At 64.2% G+C, this 25,192-nt stretch overlaps 1 protein-coding gene across 4 annotated transcripts in view; it reads left to right on the forward strand.

The window, feature by feature from the left end:
• Positions 1 to 3,643: 3,643 nt before the first annotated feature.
• INF2 (inverted formin 2) overlaps positions 3,644 to 25,192 on the forward strand; it is a 29,916-nt gene continuing 8,367 nt past the window's right edge. For 2 of the 4 annotated variants that reach the window (XM_037730232.1, XM_037730233.1), the window contains exons 1-16: positions 12,771 to 12,986; positions 14,775 to 15,174; positions 16,432 to 16,547; positions 16,622 to 16,781; positions 17,225 to 17,258; positions 19,339 to 19,480; positions 20,159 to 20,300; positions 20,499 to 21,248; positions 21,624 to 21,775; positions 21,859 to 21,920; positions 22,442 to 22,544; positions 22,753 to 22,838; positions 23,196 to 23,296; positions 23,930 to 24,000; positions 24,074 to 24,181; positions 24,596 to 24,666. In XM_037730232.1, coding sequence (XP_037586160.1) covers positions 12,900 to 12,986; positions 14,775 to 15,174; positions 16,432 to 16,547; positions 16,622 to 16,781; positions 17,225 to 17,258; positions 19,339 to 19,480; positions 20,159 to 20,300; positions 20,499 to 21,248; positions 21,624 to 21,775; positions 21,859 to 21,920; positions 22,442 to 22,544; positions 22,753 to 22,838; positions 23,196 to 23,296; positions 23,930 to 24,000; positions 24,074 to 24,181; positions 24,596 to 24,666 — 2,585 coding nt within the window. In that variant the 5' untranslated portion in view covers positions 12,771 to 12,899. Of the gene's footprint in view, positions 3,780 to 12,769; positions 12,987 to 14,774; positions 15,175 to 16,431; positions 16,548 to 16,621; positions 16,782 to 17,224; positions 17,259 to 19,338; positions 19,481 to 20,158; positions 20,301 to 20,498; positions 21,249 to 21,623; positions 21,776 to 21,858; positions 21,921 to 22,441; positions 22,545 to 22,752; positions 22,839 to 23,195; positions 23,297 to 23,929; positions 24,001 to 24,073; positions 24,182 to 24,595; positions 24,667 to 25,192 lie in introns of those variants that run through there. The other 2 variants (XM_017505395.2, XM_037730234.1) reach the window with 2 other exon arrangements.

Below are 25,192 nucleotides of genomic sequence, written 5' to 3' on the forward strand. Positions count from 1 at the left end.
AGAGGCATCACCAGGGGCTTCTGAGGCCCCAGCGGCAAAGCTGCCAGCTACAGAGCAAAGAGCTGAGGGAGGGGCAGGGATGTGGGAGGAAGGACCTGTCTGGAGGTGACCGGGGAGTGGGGTCATGTCCTTGTCAGCAAGCACAGGGCGGAACAGCTGCCCAAGGTGCCACAGCTGGACGGGTGGCTGGGTGGATGAATGGGTGGGTAGCTGGGTGGGTGGATGGATGAGTGGGTGATGGGTGGGTTGGTGGGTAGGTGGATGAATGGACGATGGGTGAGTGAATGAATGAATGGATGGACAGATGGATGGATGAGGGTGGGTGGATGGGTGGGTGGATGGGTGGGTAGCTGGGTGGATGGGTGAATAAGTGGATGATGGGTGGGTCAGTGGGTAGGTGGGTGGTGGGTGGTTGGATGAGTGGATGGATGGGAGGATGGATGAATGGGTGGGTGAATGGATGAGTGGGTGGGTAGATGGATGAATGGATTGGCGGATGGATGAGGGTGGGTGGGTGGGTGGATGGGTGGATGAGTGGGTGATGGGAGGTTGGGTGGATGGATGAACGGATGGGCACATGGATGGATGAGCGTGGGTGGGTGGGTGGGTGGACAGATGAAGCGTAGGTGTGTGGGGATGGATGGGTGAATGGGTACACAGGTGGGTGGGCATGGGTGAGTGGGGGCGTTTTCACTTCTTTCGTTCTGTAACAAGGTCAGAGATCAACTCAGGGCACCCCAGTAGGATGCAAAAAAAATCTCAAAATTAAAAGATGATAAAAAGTATTCCGGGTGCTGAATTGACAAAGGAAATGAACCCATGGCCAAACTGCTGCTCAGGTGGACCCCAGGCCACTTCTGGGCCTGCAAGTGGCCACCTGCCACATGTCCTGACTGCATGGCGTCAACATCAGGCTAGGAGGATTTCTCACAGGAACGCCCACGCTGCCTGCCTGTTCCTAGCAGAAGTCAAGCCGGCGGTGCCAAGGCCTGCTCTCCCCCTCATCCCAATCTCCCAGCGAGAGGTAGAGGCAAGCTCTCTGTAGGCCCGCAGTGCAAGGCCACCCTGGCACTCCCTGTTCCTGTGGCCAGGCACGTGTGCCTCCGCCTGGGTGTGTGACAGTGCCAGCCTGTACCTGCACGTTCCTGTTCTCAGGCATCTGGGCACCCACAGCTGTGGGTGAGCACGTGTGTACCCAGCTCCGAGGAAGGGCCCATGCCCAGGAGGGAAGCCTCCAGACAGGCCATGGCTTCCAGGAAGCAGCTCCGGAAGCTGCTGGTAGTGGCCACAGGTGGTGTGATTCTGAGGCCAAATTGGTCCTCCCTTCGACCCCAGGCCCAGGGAGCAAGCTCAGAATAGGGCCGGGATGAAGTCTGTGGGCGCTGGAGATGCAGAGGGTTGGTGGTGAGCTGCTGAAGGAAAACAGGAGGGGACCTCTGTATGTCTCAGAAAATCAGTGGTCAAGGCGGGTTGAACACTGCTGCCCCGGGCATGGTGGGTTCAAGCCTGAGGGAAAGCCCCTTCTCAGTGTTCACACATCCACCATCCCAGACCTCTGATCTCAGCCTCCGCTACACACACACACCCTTAACCAGGGCCAAAGCGCTCCTCTGCAGTCCCTCCCGACCCCAAGGACTTTTCCAGCCTCCCTCTGACTAACTCACATTCACCCCACCTTCTTCACCCTGCTCTGGCCTGCGCTGGCCTCTCTGGACCAGGTGGCAGCTCAGAAGCATGACTGGGCACAAGGGAGACAGCCTCAGGCAGAAGCGGCCCTGGGGGTGCTGGGCCCTCCATTCCCTCATCGGGGCAGGAGTCCTCACATCTGTGCAGCTGCAGAAGTGCCAGGAAAGGTGGACCCCTGGCCCACATGCAGCCTCTGGCTCCAGCCTCTGGGTGAGGCTCAGGACTCTGCCTTTCCCCCAGGCTGGTGGGCAGGGGAGGGGGCTGCAGGTCAAAGCTCACTCCCCACCACCCTCCCCACATTCTTCCATCCCCTGGATCTACAAACACACCCACTGACCAGCACCTCTGCAGCTAGGCGCCAGCTCACCAGCTCCCGACGCAGATGAGTCAGCCCCGCCTGTGCCCTCCACCCTCACCCTCAGGTGGTGCCAGCAAAGGCACCAGTGCTCGGGTCCAGGAATGCACGGGGAGACCCAGAGCCCAGCTTGGGGGAGGGCAGGAAGGCCTCCTGCTCTGGAGGGGCCCTGGAGCCAGGTGTGGTGGCGGCCTGCAGGCCTTCCCCGTGCATTCCAAGAATTGCAGAGCTCCTGTCTAGGAGCAGCCGCCGCCCAGGTTGGAGGGTGTCCAGTGGGCGCCTGCCTTGGCTGGCTCCTCAGGCACACCCAGCCCTCAGGAGCTCATTCCGGGCTGTTGCCAGCAGCTGCTCCTGTACTGGGGCCGAGCCAGCAAACTTCCGGGGCTGGAGCTGCTGGGCAGGGCAGGGTCGGCACAGGGAGCAAATCCCCACGCCACGGGGGAGGCGCACCACGGCCGCAGCATGCGCAGCTGGCCTCAAAGCAGAAGCTGCTTCGGGGCTGGTCAGCCATGCAAAAGCCCTTCTGGCTGCCCTTGCCCTCACCCTGAGCCCTGCCTGCCACTGCCCACACAGCAGGCCGTCTGGAGAGATGTCAGGACGCCAGCGGAGACACTTATCCGCATGTTGTTGACACTCATGTAGCACTTACGGGTACTTGTTCTGTTTTACAGATGGGGAAACTGAGGCTCCACAGGGTCATATCCCAGCCTGAGGTCGTACAGGGAGTGCTGGAGCTGGTTCTCAGGGCAGGGTTGTGTCCGCTCCGTCCCGCATCACACGGGGTTCCCACAGGCCTGCCTTCCTCTGCTCTCCCACTAGCCGACCCTCGGTGACCCCCAAACTCCAGGCCTGATGCAGTTTCCTGCAGCTCTGATTAAGGGTCAGACCTCACAAGGGACTTCCAGAGCTGGGGCCTGGCTCTCATCCAGCCAGGCTGGCTTTCAGAGCCGACTGCGGGTGTGCCCATGCTGGTCAATGTCGGGGATGGGAGGATTGGTGGATGGGTGCCCCTCAGTCCTGGGTGGCAGAGAAAACCCACCCATCGCAGCACCTCCGCGGCCCTCACCAGCTGCCTCCACCAACCGGCGAAGTGAGGCTGCCCAAGACCACGGAGGCCCCATCAGGGAAGGAGGGAGGTCAGGAAGGGCTGCGGAGAGGAGGCCACACGGCTGGCCTGGTTGATGGGAGGCTCTCCGTCCCCGAAGCCTGGGAAGAGACAGCTCTGCCGAGGGATCCCCGAATCCGGCTGGCTGGAACAGGAGTCCTGGCTGGGGCAGCGGGAGGCGACCGGCGCCGGGGCGCGGGCCTGGAGGATGCGGGGTGTAGGTGGACTGGAGGCGGTGGAGGGCAGGGGGGGGCGGACGGTGGGGGCCCAGGCGGGGGACGGCCCCGCCCCGCGCGTCCCACCCCCATCTCCGCCCATCAGGAGCTGGGGCAGAGGGGCCCGAGCGGGGGCGGCCAGGGATTCACGGGCGCGGGAAGACCCCTTAACGCGCCTTCAGGGGCGGGACACGGTGGGCAGGGCCACCCCAGCGACCCCTCCTCGGCCCCGCCCCGGCCCGCGCCAGCTCCCCACGTGGCCGCTGACGGGCGGGGCGGCACCTCCTCTTCCTCCCGCCCGCCCCGCGCCCGCTGGGAGCTGCCGTCCGAGCCGTGCGAGCGCCGCAGTGGGCGCCGGCTGCCCGCAGCCCCTGACCCGGCCCCGGACGGAGCGCTGGCCGCGCCGCCGCCTCACCTGGTAAGTCCTTGGCCTCGGGGCCCGCTAGGAGCCTCAGGGGAAACTGAGTCCGGGAGGAGGCGGGGGCGCCCTGGGGTCCAGGAGTGAGGCTCCGGGCTGCGGCGTGTGCGCCCCAGGTGGCGGCGGGCCGTCCCGCGGCGCAGAGCACAGTCCGGGTGGGGACCCCAGGTCGCCCCTGGCCCTGCCGGCTCCTCGCGCCGCGCCCGGGACCCTGGTCCCCGGCGCCGAGGCACCGCCCGAGCGCGCACTGCCCACAGAGTGGGCCGGGCCTACTCCCGGGGCAGGCGGGATTTCTGCGCCTCGCGGCTGCCACATCCTGACCATGAATCAGCCACAGTTGGGAAAATAAACTTCAACTTCGGGTCTGCCGCCCAGGTGGCACCCAGAGGTGCACACCGGCCCGCTGCCCCACCCTGACTGCTTGGCTTCCAGCTGCCCACGCGCAAGTGGGTGCACAGGGGGCCCTGGTCCCCTCCGCTGGCAGGCTTGGGGGAATCAGCCTCCATCACAGCTCTCTGTTCCTTGTGGGCGGGGTGGGAAGCAACCCTGTGCACCCTCACACCCGCCCGTCAACCCTCTAACTGGGGAGTTGCCCCAGGAGTGACCGTGACTAAGGAGGGAAGCCGGGGTGACCAGCTGTGACTCTGCCCCCAGGGCCCTGTGCGGAACACAGGTGTGGGGGGATGGTCTGTCCGTCTGGGCCTTCTGGGGCTCGAGTTCCCCAGCCAGAGCTCTGCAGCTCAGCTGTGATCACAGCATTATTGCCCACGCCAGTTGGACTCACCAGGAGGCATAGTGGCAGAGACCCTGCCCAGGCAGGGAACCAGGAACCGTGCCAGAGGTCAGGCAGGCCAGAAGGCACTGGACTCCGGAAACGCGTTACTGCCAGCCCTCCCCCACTCTGGTACTGGAACGGAGCAGAGTACTTGTCCTCTTCAGGCCTCAGTTTCCACATCTGCACTCTGAAGGGTGAGATGGCAGCTCAGGCTGGGACCTGCTCCCTGCCACCCTTCATTGGGGAAGGTAGGGTCCCAGAGCGGCACTCCAGACCCTGAGGGTGCTGCCCAGCCAGGGGCCTTTGGGTCACGGGTACTCAGCCCCAGTGCAGCAAATAGCAGCATTGGGTTCCAGACCTGGGGTCTGAGACCTCACACTGCTCCCACCCGCCCACACCAGGGCAGCAGCCACTTTCTGTTCTAAAAGCCAGGTTGCTGCAGTGGGCCCTCCTGGGACCCGAGGGAGCTGACCCCTGCCCAGGCCCCGCCCTCCATCCCTGGACGGTCATGGGCCCTGCAGGCTGGCAAAGGGGGCCTCACAGGGCAGACCGGTGGCCACTTGCGCTGTAGCCTCCACAGCCAGGGCTCCTCAGCAGCTAAGAGTTAACCTTCAGGTGAGCGCCCACTTTGTGGAGGAGCTGACGGCTGTCAAGCTAATTGCACGCACCGCACACGTGGGGACGTGGAAGCTCCTACCTGAAATAGACTGTGCACTTTCCATCAAAGCGCAGTTGCTTCCCGGGTTGGGAAAGTTACGGGGTTCGTGCAGGCTGCGGGAGGGGTGGGTGGTGACTGGAAAGTAACCCGTGCTGCCTGTGGGTGTGGAGAGGGCGCAGCTGGCCCAGCTCTGGACGGGGACAGTGAAGTAAGCTCAAGCCCCTGGCTTTTTGCTGGTGCCTGGAGGTCAAGTTTCCCTGTTGTCAGGGATGAGGCCCGACTCCCTGCTGCCAGGCCCCTCCCCTACCTCCGTCTTGCAAATGGCAGGTGTGTGATAGGTGTGTGGTTCGTGGCCCAGTGGACACATTGCGCTGGAGGAGGCACACCCACCTGTTTCAGGATGTGGATGGAAGGCGGGGAGGAGAGGCCACACAGGAGCTCCCCAGTCTCTGGAGGGCCGCCCCAGCTGCCACAGCAGAGCCAGGCCTAGTGGACCCCCTAGGTCAAAGACAAGAAGGCTGCTACCAGCTGGGTGGGAAGGAGAGAGGGTTTGAGCGCAGGCTGCCCGCCGCTGGAGGTGTGAGCAGGATCCAACCACCTGGCCCCGTTAGAGAGGCTCCCGCTCCTGCCAGCCTCACCCTAGGAGGGAGGGTCCTGCCCAGTCTGCCTCTGAGTACCAGACAGCCTGGGTCCTGAGCCTGAGTGGGGTCTGTTCACACAGCTGCCCCCGTGCCCAGCCCCGGTGTGCCATGGCGACCGGCAGGGCAGGAGAGCAGGGCAAACTGGTGGTGCCCGTCCTCTCAGCGGTTGTCCTTTCTCAGCTGTAATTAACTAAGGAACCACAGGGACTGCTCAGGGTCGCCCCTCTTAGGGCTTATGGCAGTCCCAAGGGCCAGCCCCAAGCCCGGCCTGTCCACTCACCATTCACACCAGCCTGGGCAGGGTCTGTGTGCTGAGTGTGTGGGGGAGGAAGGAAGGAATGAACCAGCCTGCGGGTCCCCATACACAGTGTCCCACCCTCATCTCTCCCAGTGAGGCGTGGGTCCTGCGGGAGCATTCAGCTCACAGATGAGGAAGCAGGCACGGGACAGTCAGTGCCACTTTCTACTCAGTGCCATCTGTTCTGGCAGGGGGAGCTGATAAAGCCCCTACTGTGTGCGTCTGCCTTTGTGCCCAGAGGCTGGAGGCCAGCCCCACTTAGCAATGTGCCAGGCAGGCACAGGGCACTTACTGGGGGTCAGGGTGCAGATGGGCCGGCCCCACAGAGTAGCTGGAGGCTGAGGCTCCTCACCCCTTGTTGCCACCACCAGGGCAGGCTCGGGGTCCTGGCACTGCCACTCTGGGAATGGGATGGGCCTGTCCTGGTCAAGTAGCCCTTACTGGGCCTCCAAACTCAGGGGTGGCGGGGGCGGGGGGCAGAAATAGGCCCGTCCTCCAGGCACCCACCTGCGTCACTCCACAGCAGCTCAAGACAACTGCCTAAGGGCCAGTCCGGACCCTGGAGCCTTCCTGGCAGGTCAGGGCCTGGGTCACAGCCTGGGTGAATGACCAGCGTGAAGGCCCTGAGGACAGAATGGCCAAGAGCAAAGTCCAAGGCTGCTCTCCTCTTTGCCTGCAGCTTTTCCCAGAGGCAGCAGGGGAGGGAGGGGAGAAGGACCAAGAGATTCCCGAGAGAAGGGCCAGGCTGGGCCGTCCCCAGCCTCTGTGCCCTCAGCTCGCTCCTGTTCTCACCCCAGAAGGGTGACTGGCTGCGGCTGGGGCGCCCCGTCTCCCCCTGCCTCCACCTCCGTGCATTGGAAATGGCATGGAGACCCAGGAGGAGGAGCTGGGCACCCCTGGGGGCCTGGCCGGGCCCCTGGCCACCGTTCAAGGCCTTTGCAGGGTCAGGACATGGGAAGATGCTGCCAAGGCTCCCCGCCCTGGTGGCCTGGGCAGGGACCCCCTGCTCCCCCGCTGTGATGGCACTCTCCACCCGCCCCCTTCCCGTGACATAGTCTGAGCACCCCAAGGTCCAGGGTGGGAGAGGTGGGGTGAAGCGGATGGACGGCTGCCCTACTGTTACAGGGCTTTGCACCAGGCCACCTCACAATGAAGGCAGAGGCCCCCAGGCAGCCCTTGGTGGCCCAGAACTCGGCCAGGAACCACACCTGGGGTGGTGAGGACAGGCTGTCTGCTTCCCATTTTGCAGATGAAGGCTAGTGTCAAAGCATAGCTTTGGGGCTAACCCAGGGCACAGCTGGGAGGGATGGGGAGGGAACCAGTGGCCAACAGAACACACAGCCCTGGGTAGCGGCTTCTCTGTATCACCTCTGTCCCCCCATGCGGCTGCTGTGGGCAGAGGCCAGCCCCAGCCCCTCACTCTGCCCAGCCAGTGGCCGCCCAACAGGCATGGAGTACCAGTGGGCATGGCCAGTGGTGCAGGGGTTTGTTTGTGCCCGAGCTGTCCTGGCCCTCACCGGGTCAGGGGTGGACGTGGCCAGCTGTGTGAGGACGGCCAGCCTCCCACTGGCCTCCATCGCCCATCTGCACCTGGGTCCTTGCAGGCCCTGGGATGTGGCCTTGGTGTGCAGCCTGCCTGCCCCACCCTCTGTGCCCTGGGTCCCTGTTCCTGCTCTAGACACAGCTCAGACTGTGGCCTGCACCCAGCCTAGGCTGGGAGGAGGACGCAGGGTGGGAGTGAGGGAGTAGCCACCTGTCCCCACCTGCCTCTGCTCCCACCTTGTGCACAGACGTGAGTGGCCTGAGAACTGGAGCCCCTCGGGGACACCCAGGGCCCCTGCCTGTGCCTCCATGTGCAGAGGCCCCCTGGTACCCTCGTGTCCCAGCAAGCAATGCCAAGTGGCACACTGCACCCACACTGAGGATCTTGTTCGCCCGGTCGGGCCTGACGGGCTCCTTGGCACTGGCTGCCTGGAGCAGAGGTTGAGAGACGCTGAGCAGGGCCTGGGGAGACTCTTGGAACATTCCAGCTCCGTCCCAGCCGCCAAGCAGAAGGTGGGCCGATCGGGAGGGCAGGTGGTCAGAGCATGCGCTGTGCATGGTTGCACACTGGTTACAGCCGGCGCCTCGATCTGTCAGTGAGCTTCAGGGTTGGCACTGACACGCTCATCCCCATTTGAGGACAGGAACCAGGAGATCCTGTGGGTCACGGGCCGGTCAGCAGCAGAGCCTGGTGGCGCCCACAGTCAGAGCCACCCCCTACCCTGGGCCCTGGCGGCAGCCCCTGGCCGTGCTGGGTGCGCAGGCTCAGCCTGTCCCCTACTCTCAATCTGTCTTTGTTCTCCCTGCTCCTGGGAAGGCAGCTGCTAGCAGGGATGTGGGCTGGGGGCAGGGACCACAGAGCCTGGCTTGTGGGCAGACAGCGGGCAGCCCTCCTGTCCTGGCATGGTCAGGGTGGAGGCTGGACACCCTGGGGCCCAGCCAGGCACACAGTAACCAGGACCTGAACCCTGAAGCTGGGGCCTGGCTCCAACCAGCCCTGCCCTTCCCCATCCCAAGTTGGGAGAGGCCTCTTCTGAGGACAGAGGAGGGACCTGGGGACCTTGGAGGAGGCATCTCTGAGTGTGTCTGGTCTGGGGGAAGGAATCCCAGGTGGGGGGATTCTGGTGATGAGCCCCTGGTCTCCATGCTCCCGGCCACCTGCCCCATGGAGCCCCTGCCGGGTGCCACTGGGCCTGTGATAGCCAGCCCCAGGCTCACGCCCCCTGCCCCCGGCCCTCCCCAGCCCCTAACCACAGATCTGCACGCGTCACTCCCAGCCACAGCCATGGTAGGTGCTGGCAGGCCCTCAGGCTCAGGAAGTATCCCCAAGGCAGCTACTCGTCCCCACACACCTCTCCCTGGGCCCCCAGACTCCAGCCCAGACCTCCGAGAATGGCAGAGGCGGCCTGGCCCTCAGGGAGCACCCTGTTGGCCCTGCTTTTTGTGCGGCTGAGATGCTCTGTCCTGGAGAAGGCCCATCCGGTGACCAGCGAGCTGCGTGCCCACCCAGCCCCTGCGCACCCTTGGTGCAGGTGGAAGAGAGTGCCTGGCTTCCTGGCGTGGGGCCTCCGCCCTTCCTGTCCTCCCGTGCCTGGGCTGCTCTTGCCTTGCCGACCCTCCTCCCCGTGAGCCTTCCTCCCCATTTCCTGTTTGCTGCACCCCCCCCCCCCACAGAGCCACCCTCCTCCCCATGGTTCCACAGGGCTCTGTTCCTAACCCAGGAACTATACCTCCCACAGGCCCGTTGTCTGCCCCAGAGCCTGGGGACACAGAGAGCCCAGCTGTGGTCCAACTCCAGACCAGTGGTGTCCCCTGGCACTCAGCGCTGGCCAGCCAGAACCCCCAGCTCCTCTCCACTCACGAGGCCTCCACCAACACTTGCCAGAGTGCCGTGAAGGACCCTTGGCTGCCCCTCTGCTCCCGGGGCGACCCGAGCAGGGGCTGCGCCGCTCTGAGCCCCCTTCCCGCAGTGAGAGGCTGTGGGCGTCTTTCGGCCGTTTTGCTTGCTTTCCTCCCCGGTATAAACACCACCCTCTGCGTCCCATTTGCAGCTTAGGTTAGTGTTTGGGCAGGTGTCCTGGTGGCGTCACACGCACCCTGTGGTTGAACTCCGTCGCCGTGTGGGCTGCTTCCATCTTTGTCTTTTGATGGTGACACCACTGAAAGCGCCTTTCTGCTCACCTGCTCCTGCTGTGGGTCCCCACAGTGGCTCGGGGGGCCCTCCTTGCACAGCAGGGGGAGAGCAAGATCTTGGAAGGCTTTGAGGCAGGAGCCTCAAACTCTGTCTGGATCCTGGGGACTGCAGGCGGTGTGAGGGCTGGAGAGCTCCTTGGGTGTGAGACAGGCCAGGAGACAGCAAGGACACGGCCAGCCTCGCCGAGGCCTGTGCGCCCCATGCCTCTGGACAGGTGACAGCGGGTGGACCCCATTTCTCACCTGCCTTGAGGCCCCCTGTGAGCCACCAGGTCAGCAGAGTTCCCTCAGGGGCTCTTGGCCTGGCGGGGAGGCTCAGGGGAGCCAGGAGTCTGAGTGGGAGGGAGGGAGTGAGGGTCATGGCGGGACAGGCTCGGCCCCAGGTGCCTCCACCACCCACAGCGCCTGGGCTGCCCAGAACCCCGGGTGCTGCCAGGAACGTGTGCGGTTCTGGAGATCCACGGGTTGCCAAAGAGTGGAAAAATTTGGGCTCTTGGAGGAGCTAAAAATACAGTGTGGCAGCCCCTGCCTCCTAGTTCCGGAATCCTCTCCCGCTGTTCCGCCCGCCCACCCCGTGGAAGACAAGATCCCTCCCTGCACCCCACCACCAACGCTGGCTCAGGGCCCAGAAGCACCAGCCCCTGCCAGTGCCAGAAGGGCCGCCCGAAGCTGCCTGCCCTACCCCGTCCCCGCCACTGCTTTGGGGCCCCCAGAGCCCCTTAGTCCCAGGCCCAGAAGGCAGTACCCGGCAGTACGCTTCCCCAGCGCTGCCCAGCTCAGGGCTTGGCCTGTTCATCATGGTGAGCCTGCACTCAGGCAGACTGCTCCCTTCCCTACCGTGGGGCCTGCATGGGGCACGGGGTTGTCTCAGGCAGACACAGAACATGTCACGGGGGGCCTCGAGGCCCATTGGTGCTGACTGAGGGCTCAGGACCCCCACACTTATGCTGGGATTCAGGCCTGATTACCCTCACCCTGGCCTGTGTGCCGCTCCGGGCCATGGGCCCACACAGGAGCCCCCAGCCACTCTGCACAGCTCGGGGCTGGGCCTGCCTCAAGAGCCCACACTCCCTGGCTCTGGTTTCTGTCTGCACCACAGGGGCTGGGCACAAGGCCTCAGGTCTGGTGGGGGCCAGCAATGGCCCTGTCCCCAACCCATGACTCATGCTCAGCTTGACTGTTGACTGCCAGGTGGGGTAGCCCAGTGGCTTCCCGAGAGTCAGCACAGCTGCCCTAGCATGGAGGCACTTGGATGGAGGTGCTGGCATCACCATGTCAGGCTGGCTAGGGCCAGGCCCAGAGGGGCACCCTGCCTGCAGGAGCTGGAGTCTGAGGGGAGAGGCATGACACCAGCCTGTGGAAGCCCCATGCCACTGGTTGACAAAAGCAAGAGCTGAAAAACCATGGTGACGTCCCACTACCATGGGTGGGGTGAGCCCCTCAGACCTCAGGGTCTTCGTCTGCAGAAGCCCTGCCCCATGTAGTTCCATTGGTGCTGGTGGACTGTCAGGGGTGGGGTGGATGGGGACACCCCTTCTCGGTGCCCTGACCCTTTTGCTGTCTGAGGCTTGGGGCCTGGGCCCTGCAGAGCCTGGATGGTCCTGCCCTGCCTCAGCCAGAGCTGCTGCCAGCTGTGAACAGATTGGGAAGAACGCAAATTCCTGTGCCTGTGGAGGTGGCCACACCCCTGCAGCCAGGGCTGGGGAGTGCTGAGGACACATTCCTGCCAGCCCACTAAACAGATGGAGAGCAGAGGGGCAGGGGCGCTGCCCAGGGGCACACAGCTCAGCCGTGTGTCTCCCGCCCTTGCCCTACTTGCTTGGCACCGCACCTTCCAGGGTATTGTTCCCCCTGCCCCGTGACCCGGAGATCAGTGAGCCATGGATTCCTTCTGGAACCCTTGCAGAAGCAGACACCACCCCCCAGTGGGATCAGGCAAGGCTGTTTGTGCAGAGCTCGCTGGTGCAGGGAGTGGGCCACGGCCACCCACGTTTAGCAGACTCAGGCGGGCGGGAGGTGGGAAGCCTCCGGGTTTTCTCAGATGGACGTTTCAGTCTATACATAGAAAGCTTTTTATACACAAGGGGAGGCTCGGGGATGCCCCAGAGAGGCTGCTGGCTAGAAGTCGGACTCCTGTGAGATGGGAGTCAGAGTGCTGTGTATACGGCCTGGCCATGTCTGTGTGCAGGTTCAGCCCCATGCTGAAAAGCAGCTGGAACATTCCCCAGTGCAGGGCCTGACTGGGGGCCCTGGATGAGGTTGGGCGGCCTTGGCGGCATCACAGAAGCAGGAAGGCAGCTCTGGCCTCCGCCTCGGGTCTGCCGTCTGTGTCGGCTGCAGCCCAGCAAGGCCCTGCTACGCTCACTGCCCCCACACCGCACCCGGTGGGGCCCAGCTGACTGGGGCAGCACAGACACAGAGCGTGGCGCCCGGGCACGGCGGTCTTGGGACCGGCATGGATGGGAGGGCCAGTTTCCTCCCACCGCGGCTCCACCCCACAGACCAAGGGGGCTCCTCCTGACTAGGGTCTTGCAGGGGTGTGCACAGGGCAAGGAGGACTGGGCAGGGCCAAGAGAGGCAGTACTCAGATCTGGGAGTGCCCTGTGTGTCCAGAGACACCCTGGGGCCTGGGGCACGGCGGCTTTCGGTGACACTGCTTGTTTCTAAAAGGTCATGATTTTTTGCATGGAGGGACCCCTGGGGCTCTTGGCTGGAGAGGACACTCTGGATGCCAGGGGCCGGGCCTGGGAGAGTTCATAACTCCATCCACTCGGCCTGTGCCAAGGGGACAGGGACTCCGGCCAATGGAGGCGGGGGAGGGAAGGAGGGTCAGTTCTGGGGCCTCTTTAGGCAGCCACAGCCAGGGCGGGTGGGAATGCATGCAGAGGCCCGGCTGCCTGGTTCTTCGTGCTGGTGTGAGCAACCCCCACTGCTGTCAGGAGGGGCCCTGAGGACCTGAGGCTGCCTGGGAAGGACCTGGGTGGCGGCTCTGGCAGCTCAGCGGTCAGCAGCAATGAGAAGCCAGGGGAGCATGAGGAGCAGCCCGGGGCAGGGCCCAGAGTGGGTGGGCAGAGGCGGCCGGAAGGTCCTGCGCATCTGGGTGAGTGGACGCTGGGCCTGGGAGGGTGACTTAAAACCACAGTGGGCCGGGGCTCCGGGCTCTCCGTTCTGCGGTGCCCAGACTGGGATCCCCTGCAGGGGGGGGCAGCCAAGACCACCCTCTCAGGGTGCTCCCGGGAGCCTGATGCTGGAGGTGTGGAGGAGGAAACTGAGGCACAGGCAAGCTGAGTGACTGGGCCCGGGTCAGTTGGTGAGGGCGGGAGCTGGGGACACATCACACGCAGATCAGAGCTCTGACTTCCACCCGCCAGGCTGCTCCTGGAAGAAACCCAGCGGCCCCCCGGGGCTGTTGGACAGGCAGAGGGATGAGGAACGGTGGGGGGAGTGGGGGGGGACTGCCGGAAACACCAGGCTTGGTTGTGGGCCAGGCTGGGGAGTGGGCCCGGGACCTCAAGGGAGGGTGCTCCAGGACATTCTCCCAAGGCAGGAGGGGAGGAACAGGGCCTCCAGCGGTGAGGACAGCAGTGGGGCTGGGGCCAGAGCCGCCTGGGGAGGCAGGCGCTTGTGTGCTTCCCCCACCCGGAACCTGTGACCTCAGATGGCCCTCGGCCTGGGGTCTCCTGACTTACCAGGTTGGGCAGCACTTGCCAGGTTGAAGCAAAGCCCTGTGGGACCTCCAGTCGCTGCCCAGCTGTGCCCAGGTGTGGGACTGTGGGCAGGGACCCAGCTGCCTCCACTTCCCCACCTGGTTGCAGGGGTATAAAGTGCCTGCCTTGCGGGTGGTGGGAAGCCGAGGGGCAGGGTGGTGAGTGCTAAGCCAGGGTGGAGGCTCAGAGCATGTCCCTGCCAGGCCCGGCCCCCAAACTCCCTCCCTGAGGCTCCGCACTGCCGTTCTCAGACGCTAAATATAAGATCTGAGCTGTACATGGTCACAGGAGGGCCTGGGATGCCCCTGACCTTCAAGGCCAGTTCCCAGGGTCTGTGGTTGGGGACAGTGGCTGTGGGGACGTGGCAGCGTGGAGCTGATGGCAGAGGTGCAGCCCACCTGTCCTGCCGTTCCCTTTGGGGAAAGGCGCATGTTGAGGCTGTTCTGGGCTGGGCCTGTTATGGGGTGTTCCCGGGGCTGGAGTCAGACCTGTGGCAACTGAAGCCTGTGAAACCCTGCATGCCCAGGGTCTCCGTCTTCCTGCTGGTGTGAGCCCACCACCCACACACAGATGGGCAGACTGAGGCCCAGGGGAGACCTGGGAGCTGCCCCTCCTCCCTGGCCATGCTCCTGACACTGTGGCAGCCCAGGCAGCGCTCGGGGTTGACAATCTCCCTGTCCATATTGTTGTCCACCGGGGCAGGGGAAGCGCCTGGGGTGAGATAAAGGAGCCTCAGATGCGCCGTTTGTTGCATCATTACCATTGGTAGTGTTCCCGCCAGCGGAGCCCCCTGCTCCCCCGAGGCATCCCCAAGCTCATCTGGTCCTGTCCATCTGGAGAAGCCATGCCAGCCCTGGACTTGGGGTGTAGGTTTCTGAGCCAGCTCCTCCCCTCCCAGCTCTGAGCCTTAGGGTCTTGATGCGTGCAGTGGGGCCCTTCCTGCCTGCCGCCTCGGTTGCTGAAATCAGTCAGGGATGGGTACAGGGAAACCCGAGAAATTGTAGTGGGGGACACAGTGCTACTCATAACCCTCAGCACAGCGCGGGAGCGGGAATTGCCACAGAGAAACCGAGGCTGAGGGAAGGCCCTGCCTGCACTGGTGGCCAGGAGGGACCTGGCCTCCCTCCAGTGAACAGCCCTCATCCTCGCCCCGCTGATGGCTCCGTACCCTCTGCCCGCAGCTCGGCAAGATGTCAGTGAAAGAGGGCGCACAGCGCAAGTGGGCGGCGCTGAAGGAGAAGCTGGGGCCGCAGGACTCGGACCCCACGGAGGCCAACCTGGAGAATGCAGACCCTGAGCTGTGCATCCGGCTACTGCAGATGCCCTCTGTGGTCAACTACTCGGGCCTGCGCAAGCGGCTGGAGGGCAGTGACGGCAGCTGGATGGTGCAGTTCCTGGAGCAGAGCGGCCTGGACCTGCTGCTCGAGGCGCTGGCGCGGCTGTCGGGCCGCGGCGTGGCGCGCATCTCGGACGCCCTGCTGCAGCTCACCTGCGTCAGCTGCGTGCGCGCCGTCATGAACTCACAGCAGGGCATCGAGTACATCCTCAGCAACCAGGGCTACGTGCGTCAGCTCTCCCAGGGTGAGCCACGGTGCCGAGGGCCGCCCAGGCAGACGCTAGGGACCTGGCGTGAGGCCTCAGGCCCGAAAGGCCCGGGGAGGCCTGGGGTCCCACCAGGAGGAAGTGCAGCCAGACAGGCAAGGAGGGCTTCCTGGAGGAGAACTGGCTTCCTGGGCTCAGGGAAAACATCACCATTCACTCCGAGTCTGAGGCCTCCAGGTCACCCCAGTCCCTGCACTGGCTCTACCAGCAATCTCCCTGTCCCCTGCCTCTGTTCTGTGGCTCTGCCCTTCCTCCCAGCCCTGTGCTGGTTCCCACCCTCTAGTTTCTCTGCCCTCGGCGGCCAGAGTCACCTGGGTCAGAGATTCGAGTCCACCCGAGGGGCTCCAGCACACACCTGCCTGGCTCCATGCCCTTCACCCTCAGCCCAGACAGAGCCCTTCCGGTCTGGCCCACACCTGCTGAGGGCATCACCCTCCACCTCCCAGTGCCTTCACAGCATCCCCCTCCCCGCCCTGTCCCCTACACTGGCACCCAGGGGCAGCCCCAGCTCACTTCCCCTCCTCCAGGAAGTCTCCCCAGGCTATGCCCAAAGTCAGTCCTGATCCCTTGAGAGAAACCCTTGCTGTGCCGCTCACGGCTCCTGCCAGGTCCCACCGATGCTTGGGGACCAGCTGGGGTGGGCAGTGATGGGCAGGGCTGGGTCCATGGGGGCGGCAGGTGCCTGTGTGGGCAAGCAAGTCAGAGGTGCCCCCTTTCTGCCGGACCCAAGGGACAGAGGCAGGTGCAGGAGCCAGCCACTGTCAGCCTGTCTCCCCAGCCTGGGCCTGGCAGGCCCCTCTATGGAGTCCTTTGTGGATTGTTCTCAGCAGGGTCAGATGAGAGCCACCCCCAGAACTCTCACAGCTCAAGGGATGGGGCGGGCGGCAAGGGTTTGTAGGAATGAGGAGGTGTCCCACGTTTCATCTGCCGTAAACACAGTTAGTGCTACACTGGGAAAACACCTGGGCCCAGAGCCGGCAACAGGATGGGGCCACTGCCCCCAAGCTCTTCCTGCAGGATCTGGCCCTGGGGTCCAGGAGCAGGGCCAGGGCACCGAGAAGCAGGTAGCTCATTGGGTCCCAGCCCTTTGCCCAGCACTGCTGTGGGCCACAGGCAACTGCCCAGCACCCCCTGGCATCTGCCTGCCAGGCCCTGAGCCCCAGCCCTGAGCCCAGCTGCACAAGCACGGGAAAGGGTACATTGGCCCTGCTGAGCCCACCCGCTCCTCCCTGGCAGCCCTGGACACATCCAACGTGATGGTGAAGAAGCAGGTATTTGAACTACTGGCTGCCCTGTGCATCTACTCGCCCGAGGGCCACGCGCTGACCCTGGACGCCCTGGACCACTACAAGGTGGGCGGCAGGGCCTGGACTTGGACCTGTGGGGCCACCGGCCTGGGCGCACCCTGACCCCGGCCTCCCCACAGACGGTGTGCAGCCAGCAGTACCGCTTCAGCGTGGTCATGAACGAGCTCTCCGGCAGCGACAACATACCCTATGTGGTCACCCTGCTCAGCGTGATCAACGCCATCATCCTGGGCCCCGAGGACCTGCGCACACGCGCCCAGCTGCGGAACGAGTTTATTGGTAACCACCCACCCTGGGCTGCTGGAGTGCCCGCGCCTGCCCTCCTCTTGGCCAGCCCATCCCATGCGGCATCCACCTGGGGAGGTGGGAGCACCACAAACCTGTCCCCAACCCGGGGCCCCGGGTCTGCCACCACCTGCCCCTTCAATGGATGCAGGCCTCAGAATGCCTGGAGGTCAACCCTGGACCGTTCTCAGTTGCGAGGCTGGCCGGGCAGTGGAGAGGGACGGGGGCCTGATCTCTGTTTCTGGCCGGCCTGCTGGCCGTGGGCCCTGAAGGAGTGGTACTGGGTATCCAGCACCAGGTCTCCCTGCTGGAGCCTCAGGGTCTCTGGTGTCCTGTGGGTGTAGCAGAGCAGGGCTGGGTGCTCTGGGTGGCAGAAGTGAACCGGGGAAAGTGGGGGGTGGCCTCCAAACCCTCTGACCCTGTCTGTCCCTTCCCAGGGCTGCAGCTGCTGGACGTCCTGGCTCGCCTGCGGTGAGTGCCCACTGTGGTGGTCCTGCCATCTGCCCCGTGCCCCTACTGCTCCCAAGGCCAGGCCCACCTGCCCTTTGGATCCCAGCCACCTCACCGAAGCAGCACCTCCAGAGGGCAGGGAGGTGATCCCACCACTCCCCCAAGTAGCCCCAGGGGTCCAGCAGGAAGGCAGGTCTCAGGCTAGAATCCAGCTCATTGTGCCCAGCAGCTGCCCACAGAAACTAGGGTTGCAGCGGCCACAGAAAAGACAGAATGAGCTCACATCCTTTGCACACCGTGGATGGAGCTGGAGGCCGTGACCCTAAGTGAACCAACTCAGACACAGAAAATGGAATGCCAGTAAGTGGGAACGACAAGGTGGTGCAGTGGACGCAGGATGGAGACAGCGGGCACGGGCTCCGGGCGAGCTGAAAACCCCACAGGGCACAGCGTTCACTGCTTGGTGTCAGCTCCTCTAGAACAGGGGTCCCCAACCCCCGGGGCCGCAGACCAGTACCTGCCCTTGGCCTGTTAGGAACCGGGCCGAGCAGCAGGAAGTGAGCGGTAGGCGGGCATTCCTGCCTGAGCCCCGTCTCCCGTCAGGTCAGCACAGCATTAGAATCTCGCAGGTGCTCTGCTGCTGCTGCACATGCCCGTGAGGCACCCAGGCTGCGCTCCTCCTGAGACTCGAATGCCTGATGATCGGGGTGGGAACAGTTTTATCCCGAAACCATTCCCCTCACCCTGTATGTGGAAAACTTGTCTTCCACAAAACCAGTCCCTAGTGCCAAAAAGGCTAGAGCCCACTGCCCCAGAAGGCCAGTCCCCGCCATTACAGGACACCATGTGGCAAACACACATGTGCCCCCTGAGTCTAAAATAAAGTTTTTAAAAAAAGAAACTAGGGTTGCCAGGTACCATACGGGACATGCAGTGCATTCAAGTTTCAGATACACAACAAGTGTTTTAGTGCAAGTATATCCCAGATATTGCATGGGATATACTTATGCCAAAAGTTATTCATTGTTTGTCTGAAATTCAAGTTTAACAGGTACCCTGTAGTTTCATTTGCTAAATCCTGCAACCCTGCTGGGAGCCCACATGGCCGGGAACCTGTATCCCAGGCCTCAGTCAGAACTATACTCAGGCCAGGGTCCCAATGTGCAGGGAAGTCAGCTTGGAGAAGCCCAAGGCTGGAGTGCCTGGTGTTGAAATGGCCTCAGGGGCCAGGCGCCGTGGCTCACACCTGTAATCCCAGCACTTTGGGAGGCCAAGGCGGGCAGATCACTTGAGGTGAGGAGTTCAAGACCAGCCTGGCCAACAGGGTGAAACCCCATCTCGACTAAAAGTATAAAACTAGCCGGGCATGGTGGCGTGTGCCTGCAATCCCAGCTACTCAGGAGGCGGAGACAGGAGAATCACTGGAACCCGGGAGGTAGAGGTTGCAGTGAGCTGAGGTCACACCACTGCACTTCAGTGTAGGTGACAGAGCAAGACTTCATCTCAAAAAAGAAGGAAAGAAAGAAATGGCCTCATGCAAAGTTTGCCTGGGTGGGTGCCTGTGCCCTACCAGTGTGGGCTGAAGGGGGCTGGCCCTGACTACAGAGAACTTGCTCATTGGCTAGACTGAGATGACTGGCAAGCCCTGGGCCCAGTGAACAGTCAGGTTCCTCCTGCTCAGGCCAGAGCCCTGCCCCTCCTGTGTCCACACAGCCCTGTGGACCCACCTCAGGAGTGGTCTTGACTGTGGCCATGCAGCACCCAGAGGAGGACCTTCCTCCCCCGAGGCCATGGCCCTGTTCCATCATGTGCCATTTCCCCAGGCCTTGGTGCATGTTACTCACCCTTTCTCAGGGGCATGCAGCTGCCCGGTGACCTGGGGGCAGCCTGGCAGGGCGTGAGGTGCTGACCTGGGGAGCTGCCACTCTTAGGCCACCATCCCTGGCTATGTGGGCCACATGTCAGCCACAGCTGGCCACAGCCTGGCTCAGAGTCCCAGGTGGGCTGCACGGGGCAGATACACCGGCACCAAGCCGGGCTGCCTGTCTGCCTGTCGGTGGAGGCAGCAGCAGGCTCAGCCCACCCGGCCCCTCCCACACAGAGACCTGGAGGACGCTGACCTGCTGATCCAGCTGGAGGCCTTTGAGGAGGCCAAGGCCGAGGATGAGGAGGAGCTGCTGCGAGTCTCCGGTGGGGTCGACATGAGCAGCCACCAGGAGGTCTTTGCCTCCCTGTTCCACAAGGTGGGCTGGGGGCTGGAGGGTGGAGGGCTGCCCCCCAGTGTAGGCTGTGGCCCTGAGGTCCAGGGGCTGGGCCTGGAGTGGCCCTCCCTGCCCTGGTCAGACCCTGCTATTACCTGGGCATGGTGCCAGCTCTGCGGTGAGACTCCAGAAAGAGCAAGGGGCCAGGGGTCGGAAAGCTAGCTGGTGCTTGCAGCGGGCAGCCTGGGGGCTGGGCTGGACCCGGGGGCAAAGCCAGGGCCAGAGGACCCAGAAGTACGGGGCTCCATGGACCAGGGCTGCCCAGCAGTGGCCGTATTGTCCTGGGCCCAGCTGCCCAGTCCCCATCAGGTGAACTTCAGAGGCCTCAGGGCCTGGTGAGGAGCTAAGAGGCTGAATTCCCGTCAAGCTCAGGCCCTACCCTCATTCTCTGAACCTGGCAGCTCTCATCTGGGGGCACTTGTGTCCCCAGGCAGCATCTGGCAAGTCTGAAGACATTTTTGGTTACCATGGCTGGGCATTGAGTAGGCGGAGACCAGGGGTTCTGTTTAACATCCCATAATACACAGGACAGTCCCACATGTCACCCATACCACAGTCGCCGAGGCTCTCATCTCTAGGGGTCCGTGGGAATGTGATGGGGGCCCTGAATCCACCCAGAGGGGCCGGCTGCTGACCCACACCCCGCACTCGCCCATCCAGGTGAGCTGCTCCCCGGTGTCTGCGCAGCTCCTATCCGTGCTGCAGGGCCTCCTGCACCTGGAGCCCAGCCTCCGCTCCAGCCAGCTGCTCTGGGAGGCCCTGGAGAGCCTGGTGAACCGGGCTGTGCTCTTGGCCAGTGACGGTAAGGGGCAGGAAGGGGTGTAGGCACAGCTTGGTGGGCAGACACTGGGGTCTTAGACCACGGGGAGAGGGACCTATCCTTGACCCCAACCCATCCTCTGCCCAGGGGAGGTGGCCACTTTTTCCTGCCTCCTCCTCAAGCCCCATCCCTCCCTCCCTTGCCCCCTTCTCCCTTAACCCTGGACACCCCCCACCACAGCCCAGGAGTGCACCCTGGAGGAAGTGGTTGAGCGGCTCCTGTCCGTCAAGGGGCGGCCCCGACCAAGCCCCCTGGTCAAGGCCCATAAGAGCGTCCAGGCCAACTTAGGCCAGAGTCAGAGGGGCAGCTCCCCGCAAAACACAGCAACCCCCAAGGCCGGCGTGGAGGGCCCACAGCCAGCAGCAGCCCCCGCCTGCCAGCCTGTGGCCAGTGCCCAGAGCGAGAGCCTCCTGAAAGCTTCGCAGCCGAGAGCCCTGGAGCAGCGAGCGCCCACTCTACCCTCACCCGTACCCCTGCTCCCTGGATCCAGTGCTGAGCCCCCACCCCCTCCCCCACCACCCCCCCTGCCCAGTGTGGGGACTGAGGCCCTCCCAGTACCACCTCCACCTCCACCCCCACCCCTACCCCTGCTAGGCCTGGGGGCCATGGCCTCCCCAGCACCCCCTCCACCACCACCCCTGCCAGGTGCTTGTGGGCCCCCACCACCTCCACCACTCCCGGGCATGGAATGCCCACCCCCACCCCCACCCCTGCTGCCTGGTATGGGCTGGGGCCCTCCTCCACCCCCACCTCCACCACTGCCCGGCACCTGCAGCCCCTCAGTGGCGGGAGACGTGGAGGAGATCATCGTGGCCCAGGTGGACCACAGCTTGGGCTCAGCCTGGGTCCCCAGCCATCGGCGGGTGAACCCACCCACACTGCGCATGAAGAAACTGAACTGGCAGAAGCTGCCATCCAATGTGGCACGTGGTGAGGGTCCCCAGGCCCCTGAGGGAAGCTTCCCCTAGGATGAGGGCTGGGCCCTGCTGGGGAGAGGGGCAGGTGGCACATGGAATTTGTCTGTGTGCCCTGCCTGTGCGTGGCCAGGGCAGCCTGGCCCCTGCTCCGGGCTCAGCGCCTGTGGTTGAGGTGGGGAAGGGGGAGGAGCAGAGTGGGGTCGACCTCTGAGGGACCCCTCCACACGCTCCTGTGGGCCAGTGCTCAGATAGGGTACCTGTTGCGTGCTGGACCTGCTGGGGCCCAGGCAGGGCATCCTGAGACCCTTTGGGAGGCCCCAGCCCTTGCCCGCTGGATCGCCAACCCCGGGGCTGCCTGATTCTGACGGGCTGTGTCCCCGCCCTGCAGAGCACAACTCCATGTGGGCGTCCCTGAGCAGTCCCCACGCCGAGGCCGTGGAGCCAGACTTCTCCAGCATCGAGCGGCTCTTCTCCTTCCCTGCAGCCAAGCCCAAGGAGCCCGCCACAGCAGCCGCCCTGGCCAGGAAGGAGCCCAAGGAGGTGGGGACGGGGAGGGGACTCAGGCCAGGGCTGCCTGCCTGGCCACCCTCTGGTACCAGCCTGTTGGGCGGGGCGTTTTCCAGATCACTTTCCTTGATGCCAAGAAGAGCCTGAACCTCAACATCTTCCTGAAGCAATTTAAGTGGTGAGTGAGGGAGGTGGCCCCCGTCCCTGGCCACGGAGCCCCGCTGCCACCTGAGCCTCCTGACTTGGGCCTGGCAGTGCCCTCTGCAGGCCGCCATGGGAAGTGCACACTGCATCCCCTAGGCAGGAGGGTCATAGCGGACACCACCCCAGCTAGGGGCTATCCAGGCTCCCAGGGAGAGAGCGCTGGGACCTCCCCACAAAGCCACAGATAAGCAGTGGCTACACCAGGACGAGGACCTCAGCCCTGACTCTCAGCCCCGGAGTCCTTTCCTGCTGCGGGTGTCCGGCTCTGGCCCCTGAGGGAGCTGGCTGGACCTGACCTTCCTGCCTCGCCTGAGCAGGGCCCGTGGAGGGAAAGCGAGGGTAGGAGTCAGCCTGGGCCCCTTCCTGCCCTGGTCCCACCTGCCCTGGCCACCCCATGGCTGCGAGGGGAGACCCTGCCGGGTAGGGTCCCAAGGACGCTGGGTGGGGGGTGACTCATGCTTCACCCGCCCCTGCCCGGTCCTCTCCCGGCTGCAGCTCCAATGAGGAGGTCGCTGCTATGATCCGGGCTGGGGACACCACAAAGTTTGACGTGGAGGTTCTCAAACAGCTCCTTAAGCTCCTTCCAGAGAAGCACGAGGTGAGGGGACCCCACACCAACCAAGGGCAAGGCCGTCCCGGGAGCTCCCAGCAGGGAGACCTAGAAGGAAGTGTCCCAGCCCTGCCTCTGCCCTGAGCCATGAGCCACAGGAAGCTGTCGTGGGCAGTGGAGGGGCTGAGGCCGGCGGGCAGTCCTGGAGGGCGGAAGCTGGTGTAGGGGATCCCACATGCGGTCCTTCTCCTGGCAGATTGAAAACCTGCGGGCCTTCACAGAGGAGCGCGCCAAGCTGGCCAACGCCGACCAGTTCTACGTCCTCCTTCTGGCCATTCCCTGGTGAGCACGGCCGCCCTCAGACCCCAGGGCCCGGGCCCCAGATGGGAGAGCAGGGACAGGGAGCAGGGCCTAGCCAGGGAGGGGAAGGGGCCTCTAGGAGCAGCCTGGCAGCTGTCGGCCTTTTAAACGTCACTCGAGCCCCACCCCCAGCCCTTCCCTTCAAAGAGTGAGGCTCGAGGCCTGTGCAGGGCCTGGATCCCGCTCTGGGCCGGCCGGGTAGGGTGCCTCCTGGGCGGGGCAGGTGGTGGAAACCCCCTCCCTTTGCCCACCACCCAAGCCAGAACCCTGTGCTGACTGCGCCTCTGGCAGGGGCAAGTGGGGGTGCGGGCCACTGACCCCTGGCTATGCCGTCCCCAGCTACCAGCTGCGAATCGAGTGCATGCTGCTGTGCGAGGGCGCGGCCGCCATGCTGGACATGGTGCAGCCCAAGGCCCAGCTGGTGCTGGCTGCCTGCAAAAGTGAGTGGGGCCAGGTGGGGGGCATGTGCAGGAGAAACAGGCCTCTGAACCTGGGGCGGGGACTGCCCGGGGCCCCTGATACTGCCAGAATCTCAATGGCTGTGAAGAGCACCCGAGGGTGTGCCAGCCTTCACCACACTCCAAAACCTCCCTGCTGTCACCACCTTGGATACACGCCCGCTGGACGCACAGACACACATGCCCACTGCCACTCCCAGGCACGTGCACACACAGACACAGTCACACATGCACACAAGACATGTGGACACACGTACACGACCCCACACACACACACACACACACCCCCTCACACGTATACAGGCACGTGCATGCACACAGGCACCATCTCTGAAAGAAGAATCAGCAGGGACCTGCCACGGCCCTTGGGCAGGGAGAGGGACAGGTGCGGCCCACCGAGGCACAGCTCACATCTGTCAGGCACACCATGGGCATCCACTCCCATTGGCAGAGGGTTTGCAGCCCCGGGCCCTGCCCTGTGTCCCTCCCAGTGCTGGGCGGAGCCTGGGGAGGAGCCAGGGAGGGCAGGGGCGCTGGCAAGCAGGACCACACCCCACACCAGGGCATGGGGCCTCCGAACCAAGAGCCCCTCTCCAGCCCTGGCTGCCCCTGCAGGCCTGCTCACCAGCCGCCGGCTACCCATCTTCTGCCAGCTGATCCTGAGGATTGGGAACTTCCTCAACTATGTAAGTCAGGGGCAGCCCCCCAGCCCACCTGGCCCGCCTGGGGCCAGCAAGACTCACTCCCTGCCCCTCCCAGGGCAGCCACACCGGTGACGCCGATGGCTTCAAGATAAGCACGTTGCTGAAGCTCACGGAGACCAAGTCCCAGCAGAACCGTGTGACGCTGCTGCACCATGTGCTGGAGGTGGGCGCGGCGGTGGGCACCTGTGGGGGCACGATGGCAGGGCTTCCAGTGCCCTGGACCTAAAGTGCAGAGGTGTAGTGGTCATACCCCCATGGCCACCGCTCAGGACCCTGTCTGCAGCCAGCAGCCTCAGTCAGAGCTGCGCATGGCCCCGCCCAGCACCCCTCCTTCCTTCCTGCAGCACGGGCCCCCTGTATCCCCAGGATACCTGCCCTTGGTCTCCGGGGACAGTCCCTAGGAAAAGCAGAAACATCACAAAGTCATAGCCAGGCCCAAGGGAAAGATGTGAGGGTCTGGAGTGCTGGGGGCTTTCTGGACTTTAATTGCTAAGGGTTAAAGCTAGGGGGTGGGGCAGGGCATCCCCAGGCTGAGAGTATGGCCACCGTGGAGCTCACTGGACGTGTCCCTTTGCAGGAAGCAGAAAAGAGTCACCCCGACCTCCTGGAGCTGCCCCGGGACCTGGAGCAGCCCTCGCAAGCAGCAGGGTAGGCAGCTCCACCCAGCCCACCCCCCTCAGCCGGGCCCAGGCAGCTCCTCCCAGCCCACCCCCCTCAGCAGAGCCCAGGCAGCTCCTCCCAGCGCACCCATCAGCCAGGTGTGGGCCCTGACTTCTGTCCCCAGCCAGTGAGGTAGCTGCCCACCAGGGCTGGGTCTCACAGCTGCAACTCAGCCCCACCACCCCTAGGAGCCCTGGCCAATAAAATGCTTTCCTTTTGGGACAGGACCGTGTCTGCCATGGCATGTCCCCTTCTGACTTAGGCGAGGAAACAGCCCTAGAGGCAGGGGCTGGCCAGGGCAGGGTCACACTGGGGGCAGGTCTAATACAGCCCATTTGCAAGGTGAACTTTCATGACAGCCGTGAGCAAGCTCAGGCCTCCCTCATTATACAGAGGAGGAAACTGAGACCCAGGAGAGCAGTGTCACTTCCTGGATCATACAACCCAGGCAGGAGGGCAGCCTGGACCCCCACTACACAGCCTGGGCCCCCACTACACAGCCTGAGCCCCCCAC

The sequence above is a fragment of the Cebus imitator genome, unplaced genomic scaffold (genome assembly GCF_001604975.1).
Source record: "Cebus imitator isolate Cc_AM_T3 unplaced genomic scaffold, Cebus_imitator-1.0 Scaffold338, whole genome shotgun sequence".
NCBI classification, from domain to species: Eukaryota; Metazoa; Chordata; class Mammalia; order Primates; family Cebidae; genus Cebus; species Cebus imitator.